We start from the raw sequence: 14,177 nt of genomic DNA, 5'->3' as shown, positions 1-14,177 counted from the left end.
CATTTCATTTGTTAGAAGAAGTTTAGGTCCTTATGGTTTTATTTACTTATTTTACGGTCATTATTTTTTCATGTTTTCAAGTTTTTATTATATTTTTTATTTAATATTTAATATTCATCTGTTTTGTATTTCAGCCCACTGGACATTGAGGAGACAGGATGTGAGTCCCGCTGCTTAAACATGACGGTAAGATTTATTATTATTATTTTATTCATTAGAAGCTGTGCAAGCTGTATTTCACTTATACTAAATTATTACTGTTATAGATATTTTCACTCTCAGTTGCCCGAATCTGATATTACGAAGAATATTTATGTGAGATGAGAATGTTTGTTTGTATGAAAACAACAAAGGCATTAAATTACTGATAAAATGTGACGTAAAATAATATTTCTTTTTCTGTGAAAAAAAATCTTTGTATTAATTATATTTATTTACTTTCCTATTTCATTTTACCTTTATATTTATTTTTATTTACATTTCAATTTTATTTGTTTTTACATTTAAATATATATATTTTGTAATGTATTTTTCCAGTACAACAGTTGTTATTTACCTAAATTGAATTATTTAATTAAATTATTATTACTTAATATTTTTATTATTTTGGCAGTACCCATCCTCCATATTTTTAACATTTTTGTTTGATATTTATATGTACTTAAATATGAATGAAAAATGCATCTGTTCTTAATTTGATAAACCTTATTTTGCACAAGCTACTGCATCCAAATACTGGTAGAAAAATATTGGTAACGCTTTATATTAAGGTCCTTGTAATAACCATTAATTAACAAGTAATAAGGCCCTTGTAAGTCCTTACAAGATGCTTATTAACATTATTGTGTTTATAAGCTTATATAAGTGTTAATAATGACATTACAAACACCCATGACCCACCCATTATGTCTTTGCCATGCCTTTATTAATCTTATTTTGTTTGCTTATTGATATTAAAATATACTTTATTGCTCATCTATTATAAGTTAACTATAAGTTAACTATGCTTTTTGCAACTACCGGATCTAAAGCGAGAACAATGCCTTATTACTTGTTAATTAATGGTTATTAAGGACCTTTTTATAAAGCGTTACCCAAATATTAAATGTATATGCATAATGATTGATTATACTGTGTGTGTGTGTGTGCAGGATGTTCGGGATGGGGTCTTTGAGATCGATGAGGGTCTGAGTCTGGTGGTTTCCCACAACCCGAAGACTTTCCAGTCCGTGGCCAACCTGCTGCTGGCGGTGAACCGGATGAAGAACTCTCTGTCTCATCGCAGCACGGAGCTCAGTGACAGAGAGCTCTGCAGCGCCATCATGGAGGGCCTGGTGACAGGTGGGTAACAGCAGAAAATAACTTTTTAACCCTTTATCAGGCAAAGGACTATATTTGGTAACTTCAAGTAATATATCGAGAAAAAAGTTGCAAATTTACTAGATTAAAGTGGCAAACCTACAAGAAAAAAGTTGCAGATTTAAGAGATTTAAAGTGGCAAATCTACAAGAAAAAAGTTGCAGATTTAAGAGATTTAAAGTGGAAAATCTACAAGAAAAAAGTTGCAGATTTAAGAGATTTAAAGTGGCAAATCTACAAGAAAAAAGTTGCAGATTTTAGAGATTTAAAGTGGCAAATCTACAAGAATTTTTTTTTCAGATTTTAGAGATTTAAAGTGGCAAATCTACAAGAAAAATGTTGCAGATTTAAGAGATTTAAAGTGGCAAGTCTACAAGAAAAAAGTTGCAGATTTAAGAGATTTAAAGTGGAAAATCTACAAGAAAAAAGTTGCAGATTTAAGAGATTTAAAGTGGAAAATCTACAAGAAAAAAGTTGCAGATTTAAGAGATTTAAAGTGGCAAATCTACAAGAAAAAAAGTTGCAGATTTAAGAGATTTAAAGTGGCAAATCTACAAGAAAAAAGTTGCAGATTTAAGAGATTTAAGTGGCAAATCTACAAGAAAAAAATTGCAGATTTAAGAGATTTAAAGTGGCAAATCTACAAGAAAAAAGTTGCAGATTTTAGAGATTTAAAGTGGCAAATCTACAAGAAAAAAATTTCAGATTTTAGAGATTTAAAGTGGCAAATCTACAAGAAAAAAAGTTGCAGATTTAAAAGATTTAAAGTGGCAAATCTACAAGAAAAATGTTTGCAGATTTAAGAGATTTAAAGTGGAAAATCTACAAGAAAAAAGTTGCAGATTAAAGAGATTTAAAGTGGCAAATCTACAAGAAAAAAGCTGCAGATTTAAGAGATTTAAAGTGGCAAATCTGCGCGAAAACAGTCGCAGATTTACGAGAAAAAAGTGACAAAAAAGCAACTTTTTTCTCCCAGATTCACCACTTTAAATCTCATAAATCTGCGCATTTTTTTCTTGTAGATTTGCCACTTTAATCTCGTCAATTTTTTTTCTCAAAATATTAATTTCGTATGTTTTTTTTTTTTACACATTCTGGCTGTGTGTAATATCTTCCAATATTCTCTAGGTTTGAAATTTGGAATTTGCAAGTATTTCAATGAGTGTCCTATTAAGGGTTAAAGTGGCAAATCTGCGCGAAAAAAGTCGCAGATTTACGAGAAAAAAGTGGGAAAAAAGCAACTTTTTTCCCCCAGATTCACCACTTTAACCCTTAATAGGGCACTCATTGAAATACTTGCAAATTTTAAATTGCATACATTTGGATTATCTAATGCATTTTGACTTTATCTCATAATTCTGACTTGTTTATCTCATAAATTTGACTTTAATATCATAATTCTGATTTGTTTATCTCATAAATTTGACTAATCTAATAAATTTAACATTTCATTTCAAATTATTGTCTTTGATCTAATAATTCGGATTTGTTTGTTCCATAAATTATACTTTGATCTCATAAATTAGATTTTAATCTCAAAATTCTAACTTTTATCTCATAAATTTGCCTCATCTAATAGCTAGAACTTTTCTTTTGGTGCTGTTGGTTTTTTCCCCCTAAAGTTGTCATCAACACATTTTCCGCCTGCTTCCTTCTTTCCACAGAAACGGTCGTGGAGACGACTGGGAACTCGTCCAGCGGCGTGCAGCGAACCTTCCAGCGGCTGAACAGCGTGAAGCTGTGCACGCTGTGCGACATGTCGCAGAAAGACGTGGTGCAGGCGACGGGAGAGCTGAAGCTGCAGGCGGTCACTCTGAAGGGAGGAAACTCTGAGCGCAAAGGTACATTTATCTCAAACTTTATACCAGGGATTCCCAAAGTGTGGTGCGTGGACCCCTGGGGGTGCACAAGCTGCCGCTAGGGGGTGCGCGAGATGAAAAATGTAATGGCGGTCTGATAATTACACAATTACATTTTTTTTCCCCGCACAATAAAGAAGTGTAAATAAACATTTCCTTTGTAAAATGTAAAATCAAAAACTGTAATATTAATTAATAAATAAATAAATGCAGGCTATTCAAAATGCACTTCATCTTAAAATGAAGCGTAGAAGAAGTTCTCTTCTTCCATTTTTCCAACCTGTGTTATGATGACGGGTGTATGATATGATATATATCATAATTGATGGTGATATTAATTTAGACTTTTTTTAAACTAATAACATTTTTTTTTACTTATTTCATGTAATTTTTTTCTACCTGATAAATTTCACGTTTCAGCCTTTTTAATCTGATACTCATATTTGCATGTATCTAAAATATATTTATTCATTTTCACTTTGTACTTTTAACCTTTTTATTAAGTCCAAGTTAAAAGTTAAAGTTGAATTATTTCTTTTTTTATATTCCTAATGTCTTTATGCCTGTTTTTTCTGACATTATGCAATCTTTGTTGTTTTTTTTATTCATGAATGAATTAATCTATTCACTTTTCTCTCTCTCTCTCTCTTTTTTTTTTTTTTTTACCACATTAGTGGATTTCAAACTGTTTAAGTACATCACTTCGTGCTCTTCGGCTGCTGACAGTCTGACCGTCGTCCTCTCCATCGCCAACAACCTGCACATCTCCGTCTGCATGATGGACGGCAGCGCCGTGCTCACCCTGGAGGTAAAACACACACAAAAAAACAGAAATTAGAAATCAATATAACCGCGGTGCTTTTATTTTGAAAAATAGCAAACATTCGATTGGCACTAGAGCTAACAAGCACTTTTACTATAGTTAAGACAACAAATATAGCCACTAATATATATGACAGAAGAAAATAAACTTTAACAAACCTTGTTTCCTGTCAGTCAGCCACTATAGAAGCCTTTTTCATACTTTATATCAACTTTATATGAATTACAACGCACTCGTTATTATTTACCGTTCGTTTTTCCATTTAACCGTTCTACCGGTTATTTCCTGTCACTACCTTTCAAAATTAGAGCACCTGTTTCACACTGGACGGCACCTTTTCAAAATAAAAGCATCACAACATTGTTAAACACTAAAGGTCATTTACAGTTGTGTTTAAAATAAATGGAATAGTGATATAGTGATGTGAGTATTTACTACTTTTTACTGCTATATTTGATTTACTCTTATCACAACATGTATTCTTTATCAGTAGCAGCTCAAAACCAAATAATTTACTATATTTTATAAAGCGATTACATTAATATTGAGCAGAATTTAGTTCTGAGTTTTGGTCCGGCCCCTGCAACCTTCGTGGTATTGGTCACGAGGCCCCTTGGGGAAATTAATTGCCCACTCCTGATCTAAATTATATACTTTTTATATTATAATTGTGATTTTTCATTTCAAAATGTTGACACTTTTATCATGCATTTTACTTTAATCTCAATTTTGGTTAGTTTTTTTTATTTTTAAATTGACTCATCTTATCGCTATGTTTTTATATCATGCTTCTGAAATGTAATATCAAAATGGTGAGGTTTTTATCTCATGAATTGACTTAATAAACAAAACGTTTATACATTTATTTTTTCCCTTCACAATTTATACTTTCTAATAATGTTTTACTTTTTATCTCATAAATGTGACTTTTTATTCATTTTTACTTAAATATTTTATTATTTTTCTCAGAATTGATACTTTTATCTCATCATTTTGACCTTTTACCTAATTTTTTAAACATTTAAATTCCAATTTCAGCTTTTCTATCTCATAAATTTGACTTACAAGCAATATTCTCATATATCTCATCTTTTACACTTTCTATCTCTTAATTTTGACTTTTTATTTACAATTTTGCATTCACACACACACACACACACACACACACACACACACACACACACACACACACACACACACAATTCATACTTCCTCATAATGTTTTACTTTTTATCTCCTAATTTTAATCTCATATCAACTTTTTGTCTCATAAACTTGATTTAGTAAACTAAAGTTTTGAGGCACTTATTTTACTTTAATCATGGCAAACATTTCATCTATAATTTTCCCCCCTTTCTTCTGTTAAACTGTGTTTCAGGCAGTGGTGGGAAAAGTATTTAGATCTCTTACTTAAGTAAAAGTACTAATACCACACTGTGAAATTACTCCACTACAAGTAAAAGTCCTGCATTCAAAACTTACTGAAGTAAAAGTACAAAAGGATCAGCATCAAAATGTACTTTAAGTGTCAAAAGTAAAAGTACTCGTTATGCAGAATGGACCCACTCAGATTGTAATATTTATTCCAAATATATTATTACATTAGGCTATTTGTATTGATGCATTTATGGAAGTGCTTTAATTTTTCTAAAGACATGGCTCATTTTAACTACTTAATATACTGTTATAATATTTAATTTAAAAAAAACCACTTTTAATTAATCATGTTTGTTTATGTTAAATCTCGACCTGAAAAGTAACTAAAGCTGTCAGCTAAATTAAGTGGAGTGAAAAGTACAATATTTGCCTCTAAATGTAGTGAAGTAGAAGTATAAAGTTACATAAAATGGAAATACTCAAGTAAAGTACAAGTACCTCAAAATTATACTTAACCCTATGAAGCCAAGTGTATCATATTTGACACACAAGTTTTTGAGACCTATACATCATCAGTGTGATATTTTTTTCCTGAAAAACCTGATGTATACATGTGTTGAAGAAAAAAAAACTGAGCAACAAATTGCACAAAAATACAAGATATAGCAAAATTTATATGCAGGTTCCACTGGTGGATCAGTCATTGCTGCGTGAAAACTTCATATCAGCAGATGTATGATGTTGTGTTATATGGAAAAACATATTTTGCATGTTTGAGGAAAATGTTAAAAGAAAGTAAAGCCTTAAAAGGTTAAAAATGTTGGGTTTTATATGTTTTTGTTAGTTCAAGAAAAACAAACTGTGAGCAACAAATTGCACAAAAAGAACTGATGTATCAAAAATGATACAAACTAGAATCATATATCCCTATTGTTTTTGGATTTTTTTTTTTAAATTACCTGTCAGCAGGTTCAAGAAACACTCCAGTTTAAAAAAAGAGGAATTTTTTGGCAATTATTTAGTGGTTCAGGCTTTATAGGGTTAATTAATCATGTTTGTTTATGTTAAATCTCGACCTGAAAAGTAACTAAATCTGTCAGCTAAATTAAGTGGAGTGAAAAGTACAATATTTGCCTCTAAATGTAGTGAAGTAGAAGTATAAAGTTACATAAAATGGAAATACTCAAGTAAAGTACAAATACCTCAAAATTATACTTAAGTACAGTACTTGAGTAAATGTACTTAGTTACTTTCCACCACTGGTTTCAGGATATCAAATAATTTCTCTTTCTGTGTCTCATGTCAGGAATGCAGTGAGGAGAACTTGAAGAGGATCAGTGCTGAAGGAAACATGGACCGTTTCCTTTTCTACAAGGAGACGATTGGAGACTCTATGAACACTTTTGAGTCTGTGAAGTACCGTGGCTGGTTCATCAGCACGTCCATCGAGGGGGAAAACCTTCCTTTGGAAATGTGTAAAGTGGACGCCGCTAGCCGCCTCAAGTGCTTCAGATTAAACTGATGAATTCAATTTTAACTTTACTCTTCCTCACCACTAGAGGGAGCCGTTGTCTGCTAAGTTCCCAGAGAAACAAGTCATTCTGCTGAGGAAGAAAACTAATAGGTCACTAAAAACACATTTACTTTATAGGATTCTTTCACTGACTGACATAATGATTTGTAATAAATATTATTTGTATTTTATATTATTGTTAATTAAGCATATTGTTTTCCTCTGTCACCAAAAATAGGCTTTTAGTAGTGCGAAACAAGTGTAAAAATGTTTTAATATCAGTTGTTTATGAATATTTTTTAAATTTGTACTTTAGATGTGTTTGTGTGCTCGAGTTTAGATCTCAATTTCCTAAATGATGTGTTGATTCTTTTTTGGTTTTTTTAAATCCTGCAATAAATGTGACGGAGTAACTCCCAATGTTTCACAGTTTTTTGTCATTTTCTCCTGCCGTTTTTATGGCAAAATAACATCACGTTTAATAAAAACACTTAAAAATAATTTCGATTTTATGTAAACTGCCTTTGATGTCGACTTTGAGATACACCTTAAATTCAATAGATAAAAGCAACAACAAAAAAAGATGAGATATCAGTAAAAAAAAATTGAGTTATAAAGTCAAGATTCTGAATGAAAACATCAAAATTATGAGATAAAACTCAATATTATATTAGTAAAACCAAACTTTTAAAAGGTAAAAAGTCTCTGGTTGCCAGAATCTTGAATGTAAACAAACAAACATCCTCTTGTGTACGTTTGGTGCCCGTCTCATGCAAGCGGCAACCTCCTGGTCTGAGCAGGCGGCAAACCAGGAAGTGCCTTAAGCTGCATTCTACCAAAAATTCCAGCAGGGGGCAATGATGGTAGCTGCATATATATATATAAATATATATATATATATATGTTTTTTGCTAGCCAAAATGAACATCCCAGTTAATGCAAACATGAATTAGCAGCGACTTCCCTCTCGCTCCTCCACAGTCCAAATATGGTCTGCTCCCAGTTTCCGGAAACAAGATGGCGACGAGTGTAACGCTGAACTCGATGCCTCAAACGGGCAGTCTACAAACCAATGGGTGACGTGATGGTCACTACGTCCATTCTTCATACAGTTTATGGTCTCATGTGGTCAAACTGGAGGGATTTTTGCCCATTTTTTATAAATTGTCTAGGGAAAATAATGGTAAAAATTTAGCCCAAAATCTGCGTAACGAAAGGTATCAAAACAAACATTTCTGCAACAACTTATGAGACATAACTAAGCATGGAAATAGATTTCATATATTCATATCAAAATGCTCCAAATCCTTATATACTTTAATTGTTTTAATTATTATTATTATTATTATTTAATAATGTCCACACTACTGCTTTTGTCCACAGGGTGCGCAACTATCAACAAAAATGACAGTTCCTTATAGTTGCTTTTTATCAGCTGATGGTTGTTTTATTATGTTAACCCAAACATTTTTTTCCAAATTTTTAAATTATTTTTTTTTAACCTGCTTCGTCCATCACATCTGCATATAACTGGGTCCACTTCTCTCTGTGATGCAATAGTTATAATAATATTTAGCATCAACACACTGTTTGTTTTCCGTTTGTGCCATGCAGCAGAGAAACATACATAGCAGCCTGTAATCTGAAATCACATCACTCTCCAAATTAAATGTCAATCTGCTCCGACACTTCACAAAAACAGACTTAAAAGAAACGCAGCCAATCAGAGACGGCTCTGAGACGGCAGGATCCCCCTCATTGGTACAGCCCGCTCCAGTTTGCATGGCGACACCTTGGGCTGCTTCTCGCCTCGGCTGCATCACCAATCAGAGATGCTGAGCTCTGCATTGTGGGTGCGTAAAGCAGATTATCATGGAGTGATGTGCATTTAACTTTAAAGAGGAAACTGAAAATAGGGGGAAATATCTCGACACATGCACCATGTTTCATTTTCTATTCTCACTGCTGCCTCGACAAAACACACTGAACATATCTGAGGATCTGTATCAACATGTTTTAAGGTTTTAAGAACTAACCGTTCCTGCAGTTTTAGTGTTTTCCTCAGATGTAAAATGAAGTGAAATGCATCATCTCACGTCTGATAAACAGAAATAAAGTGATGATCTGACATCACGAGAGAAACTTAAAGCACATTCTGCACAAACTGCACTCACATGTGCAGGAGTGCATGACCAGCAGTGAACCTATTGTGTGTGTGTGTGTGTGTGTGTGTGTGTGTGTGTGTGTGTGTCTCCCTCTGCCATGCACATTCCCGGCACATGGCAACAGAAGCTAAATATAGCCCCAGCAGCAGCCCGGCCTCACAGCGGGATCATGCTTCCTCTTGCTAACGTAGGATCCCTCCCTGCCACTGTCCCTGTTTCTCTGCTTCCTACAAACATGGGTTCCTCTCTCTCTCTTTCTCTCCTCCCTTCTTTTCTTTCTCTTCCTACATACACCCCCTCACACTCTTTGTCACTTCCCTCCCCCTCCATCATTCGCCCTCTCTGCAGATTATTCGTCTCTGTGCACCTTTTCCCCTCTGGATATCTCCTGCAACCTGACGACTAAGTCTCTGAGGCTGAACATAAACGACCAGATCAACTGTGGTAAACTGAGTAAAAGTAGATAGATAGATAGATAGATGGATAGATGGATAGATAGATAGATAGATAGATAGATAGATAGATAGATAGATAGATAGATAGATAGATAGATAGATAGATAGACAGATATTGTTGTTGTTTATTGTTAAAAAGATCCCCATTAGCTGTCACCAAAAGTGGGAGGAGCTAGTCTTCCAGGGGGCCACAAGATAAAACAAAAATCACTTAAGAATTAAACATTGTAGACATTATTATATACGTCATCAGAAATCATTCCGAATAAGTTATTACATTCATATCTATTACATTAATTCTCACTTTCATACCGTAAATATGTTAATTCACTACTAACATTCTCAAGTAATAATTAAAAGATTACTATTCAGTTCACGTATATAGATAGATAGATAGATAGATAGATAGATAGATAGATAGATAGATAGATAGATAGATAGATAAATAGATAGATAGATAGATAGATAGATAGATAGATTACTTTATTCATCCCTGAAGGGAAATTCGGTTGTCACAGCAGTCCGGTATTCAAGTACAATAAAATACAATAGAATAAAAATACTGAGGTAGCATAAATAAAAACAACAATAGAAAAAAATACAGAATAGAACAAGGACACTTGAGAAGTTAAAAAAGAAAAAAAAAAAGTACGGTATTAAAAAGGCACCATGTGCAGAAATGTACAAGCATTAAACACTTTGTATTGTCAGTTTGTGATGTCTTTAATGCAACTTAAAAACGTAGACGTTTCTCGAATTTCCATGTTGTCTATAACAGCCTGTGGACTGGTTTCTAGGTTAAAGGTCTCAGGACGGTTTCGGAGAGAAAATCCAAAGGATGTAAAGCAAAAAAAAATGGACCTTTCTGCAACTCAAATACATGTCGATCTAGAAAAGTCACCATGTCTGCCTTCAGGTGGGAGAGAAGGGAGGTTTGTGGCTCCCCCAACCCAGGACTTTAAACCTGGAGACCACTGTTTGTGTCCCGCTGTTGGAATTTTGTGATTTGATAATAATCATCATGCTAGTTTGAAACGTACATATATATATATATATTAAAAAGATCCCCAAAAATACACTGTTTATCATAGAAAGAAACTGTAAAAAATGGCGGAGGTTGAACTTTCCAACAGTCCTTGAACAACTCAAAGGTAAAAGTAACCTAAATTAAGCTAAAAAATATTGATATTTCTGTCAGAATCACTTTTTTCTACATGTGTTATTTAAAACGTGTTAAAAAATAAAGCGTTTTCACTAACCAGATCCTGTTAAAAACATTAAATTCTGCTCCTCAGTGAGACTGTGAAGCTGTGATGATTCATTCTGCCCATTTTCTGTTTCAAAATCTGTTTACACAGAGCTGAGAGGACAGGAGAGGCTGGAAACATGAAAACACCTCAATATGTACAATATGTGGAGCAAACTTTTTTTTTCAATATTAATGACACTTGGAAAAGTGTTTATATATAAATTCCATTTTATTCCATATTTTAAAAATGATTTACCAGAGAAATTCAAATTTGCGTTTCTTTAAAAAAAAAAAATATTTCAGTTATTCTAACTGTGTTATTCTGCACAAAGACATGTTTAAGTTGTTCCCACATCTAGCCATGATTGGGCTGATTCCACAGAGCTGCAGGACTTAACCCTTTATCAGGCAAAGAACTATATTTGGTAACTTCAGGTAATATTTCGGGAAAAAAGTTGCACATTTACTAGATTAAAGTGGCAAATATACAAGAAAAAAGTCACAGATTTAAGAGATTTAAAGTGGCAAATCCGTGCGAAAAAAGTCTTTAAAAGATTTACGAGAAAAAAAGTGGGAAAAAAGCGACTTTTTTCTCCCAGATTCACTACTTTAACCCTTAATAGGGCACTCATTGAAATACTTGCAAATTCCAAATTTCAACCCTAGAGAATATTGGAGGATATTACATACTGCCAGAATGTGTAAAAAAAAACCTATTATTTATAATAGTATAATAATATTTTGAGAAAAAAGTTTACGAGATAAAAGTGGCAAATCTAAGAGAAAAAAATGCGTAGATTTATGAGATTTAAAGTGGTGAATCTGGGAGAAAAAAGTTGCTTTTTCCCACTTTTTTCTCGTAAATCTGCGACTTTTTTCGTGCAGATTTGCCACTTTAAATCTCTTAAATCTGCGACTTTTTTTCTTGTAGATTTGCCACTTTAATCTAGTAAATTCGCAACTTTTTTCTCAAAATATCACCTGAAGTTACCAAATATAGTTCTTTGCCTGATAACGGGTTAAAGATTTATAAAGATTTTAGATATTGCAGTGAAATACAAGGACACAGTGAGTAAAATGTAAAAAGCCCTGAAACTGCTTGTTGTTGGGGTTCAGAGGGTTTTTCTGCTTTAGGTATCATCTCAGTTCGGCTCCTGATACACTGTAAAAAATAATCTGTTTAATTTACGGTAAAATCCCGGCAGCTGTGGTTGCCAGAACTTCACCGTAAAAATTACAGTGAGTGGGTTTTCGACTGTAAATGTAAATATCAGCAAAAACTGTAATTTAGACTGAAAAGTCCTGTTATTTTTAGGGTAATTGTGTCATTCATTCACACATCATGGTATTTCTCCATTAACTTTACATGAGTGTGTTATATTTTACAGCAAAACTGTGTGTTTTCTACAGTTTATGACAGTTAAAGTTAAAGTTTTGTGCAATTCTTTGATTTACGGTAATTAAAAGCGTCTACTACAGTGACATACAATTTTTAATTTTACGCCCTATTTCTGATGTAATTTGACAGTGTTTTACTGTAATTTCTACAAACATTTTTACAGTGTACTGTGCTAGTGCATGTTGCATGTAACAGAGTATTTTTACTTTGTGGTATTGCTGCATTTACCTACTATTTCCTCAGGGCATGACACACACATACTCATATTTATAGAAGTCAGCAGCGTTGCATCTGACTGATCCTAGCGTGATAGTAATGGAGTGCTGGGAGCATGTGGTATAATCCGGGCTTGATTTGGCACACTGCCTACTGAGGTATTACATTGCTCACAGGCTGCATTAGTCCCACTGTTCACATGTGCATGCTTGCACACATTACTGCTTGGCTGCCCGGGAGGTGAGAGTGGGATGAACGTGGCGATGGAAGGGGGGTCACCGGGGACACGAAGCGCTACAGCTGGGAGAGGAACACGTTTACAGCGGAGGATTATTCATGGAGACTCTGCAAAGTGATAATGGATCTGTTGAGGATTTCTGCTCACTTGGAGAGAGAAATGCTAATTATGGTTGACTCATATGTTTGGGACGTAAGTGGAGTTACAATTACTCCCTGCAGCACTGGACGATAATGTAGCACTCTGAACATGTGAACAGCTCCAGAGACTCGCTATTAATCCAGTGATCACAAGGTGAGACAGTTACAGTTTGAGGTGCTGGAACTTTACTTGCATATTCACATTTTATGTAACTTTTTACTTAAATATTGTAGTTTCACCACGATACATTTATCTGACAGCTGGAGTCACTAAAGTGATTTATCAGATAATACAAAAAAACATGTTCATTTTTAACACATTGTTAAAGATTAAAGGTATAATTTGTACATTTTTTCTTTATTAAAAAATATATTAAAAAGTACATTTACCCAAGTACTGTACTTATTTTGTAATTTTATGTACTTTTATAATTCGACTCCACTACATTTTAGAGGTAAATATTGTACTTTTTACTCTTTTACTTTTCACTTTATTTAAAAAAAAAAAAAATGTAAAGGTTTTTTTATTTTTATTAAACCATATAACAGTTTTAATACTTTAATTAAGTAATAGATCTTAATACTTCTTTCATAAATGTTTCCAACAATATTCAAACAAGGGAAATCTGGAATTTAATCAAGGTAACAGTTCTGTTGATAAACTTTTTTAAACCCAGCTTTAAGCCAATTTTGTACAATATATTTTATAGATATTGGTGGTTTTTAGCTTAATGAAGGATTGTAATGCTCAGATGTCTGAGTCTATGTTAGCAGCAGCTCCAAGACTGCATGATTTTAAAAAACAAACAATAATTGCAATTATTTTGACTGTTATTGCAATTACAAAATCATTCACAGTATTGAAGGGATTGGTCACGTTTGCACCATTATTATCGTTAATTACAAAAGTATAATGAAATGATCATGTGTAAAAAAATGTAATCGCCGAACAATGCAATTCTTGCGGAAATCTCCAAAAATATAAAAGTCTTTGAAACCAAACCACATCATGGTTTTTCCTACGGTGTGAAGGAAATTTGGTGTTTCCTGTCATAGTGGGGCATGAAGTGGGCGGCAGCCTACTTGATATTCTAGATGCAAGTTTTGTTTTTGAGTTTGCTCAACTCTTTTTGTCAACTCAACTGTAAATTGTACTAACTTATAATTTTACATTGTAATAACTTTTAATCCTTACTTCTGCTAACTTCTGCAATGTGCTGAATTGGCACGATTGTAACGCCACTATGAAATTTCACCGCTTTCCCGCATTTCACAACAAAGAAATAAGAGTTATCAGAACTATTGTCCCTTGTTGTGAACCCCAACTTAAAGATATAAGTAACAACAACTCACCAACTTGTTTTTGAGCAGACAACTGGCTTCC

General features: G+C 33.3%; 1 protein-coding gene and 1 long non-coding RNA gene across 3 annotated transcripts in view; one reads left to right on the top strand and one right to left on the bottom strand.

Annotated features, from left to right (window-relative positions):
* The window catches only part of il1b (interleukin 1, beta), a 9,199-nt gene extending 1,897 nt beyond the window's left edge, over nt 1-7,302 (top strand). The window contains exons 2-6 of one of the 2 annotated variants that reach the window (XM_059357382.1): nt 135-186; nt 1,152-1,341; nt 3,024-3,200; nt 3,893-4,026; nt 6,725-7,302. In XM_059357382.1, the coding sequence (XP_059213365.1) occupies nt 135-186; nt 1,152-1,341; nt 3,024-3,200; nt 3,893-4,026; nt 6,725-6,940 (769 nt within the window). In that variant the 3' untranslated portion in view covers nt 6,941-7,302. Of the gene's footprint in view, nt 1-134; nt 187-1,061; nt 1,342-3,023; nt 3,201-3,892; nt 4,027-6,724 lie in introns of those variants that run through there. The other variant, XM_059357381.1, reaches the window with a different exon arrangement.
* LOC131992043 (uncharacterized) lies at nt 1,216-4,282 on the bottom strand. Its single transcript, XR_009396190.1, has 3 exons — nt 4,200-4,282; nt 3,916-4,020; nt 1,216-1,331 (listed from the first exon to the last, which is right to left on the bottom strand). It is a non-coding gene; the product is annotated as an uncharacterized LOC131992043 (long non-coding RNA).
* Nucleotides 7,303-14,177: the final 6,875 nt, after the last annotated feature.

This window comes from Centropristis striata, chromosome 19, assembly GCF_030273125.1.
Source record: "Centropristis striata isolate RG_2023a ecotype Rhode Island chromosome 19, C.striata_1.0, whole genome shotgun sequence".
Taxonomy (NCBI): domain Eukaryota; kingdom Metazoa; phylum Chordata; class Actinopteri; order Perciformes; family Serranidae; genus Centropristis; species Centropristis striata.
Note: the sequence above shows the minus strand (reverse complement) of the source record. Positions and strands in the feature narration are given on the sequence as shown.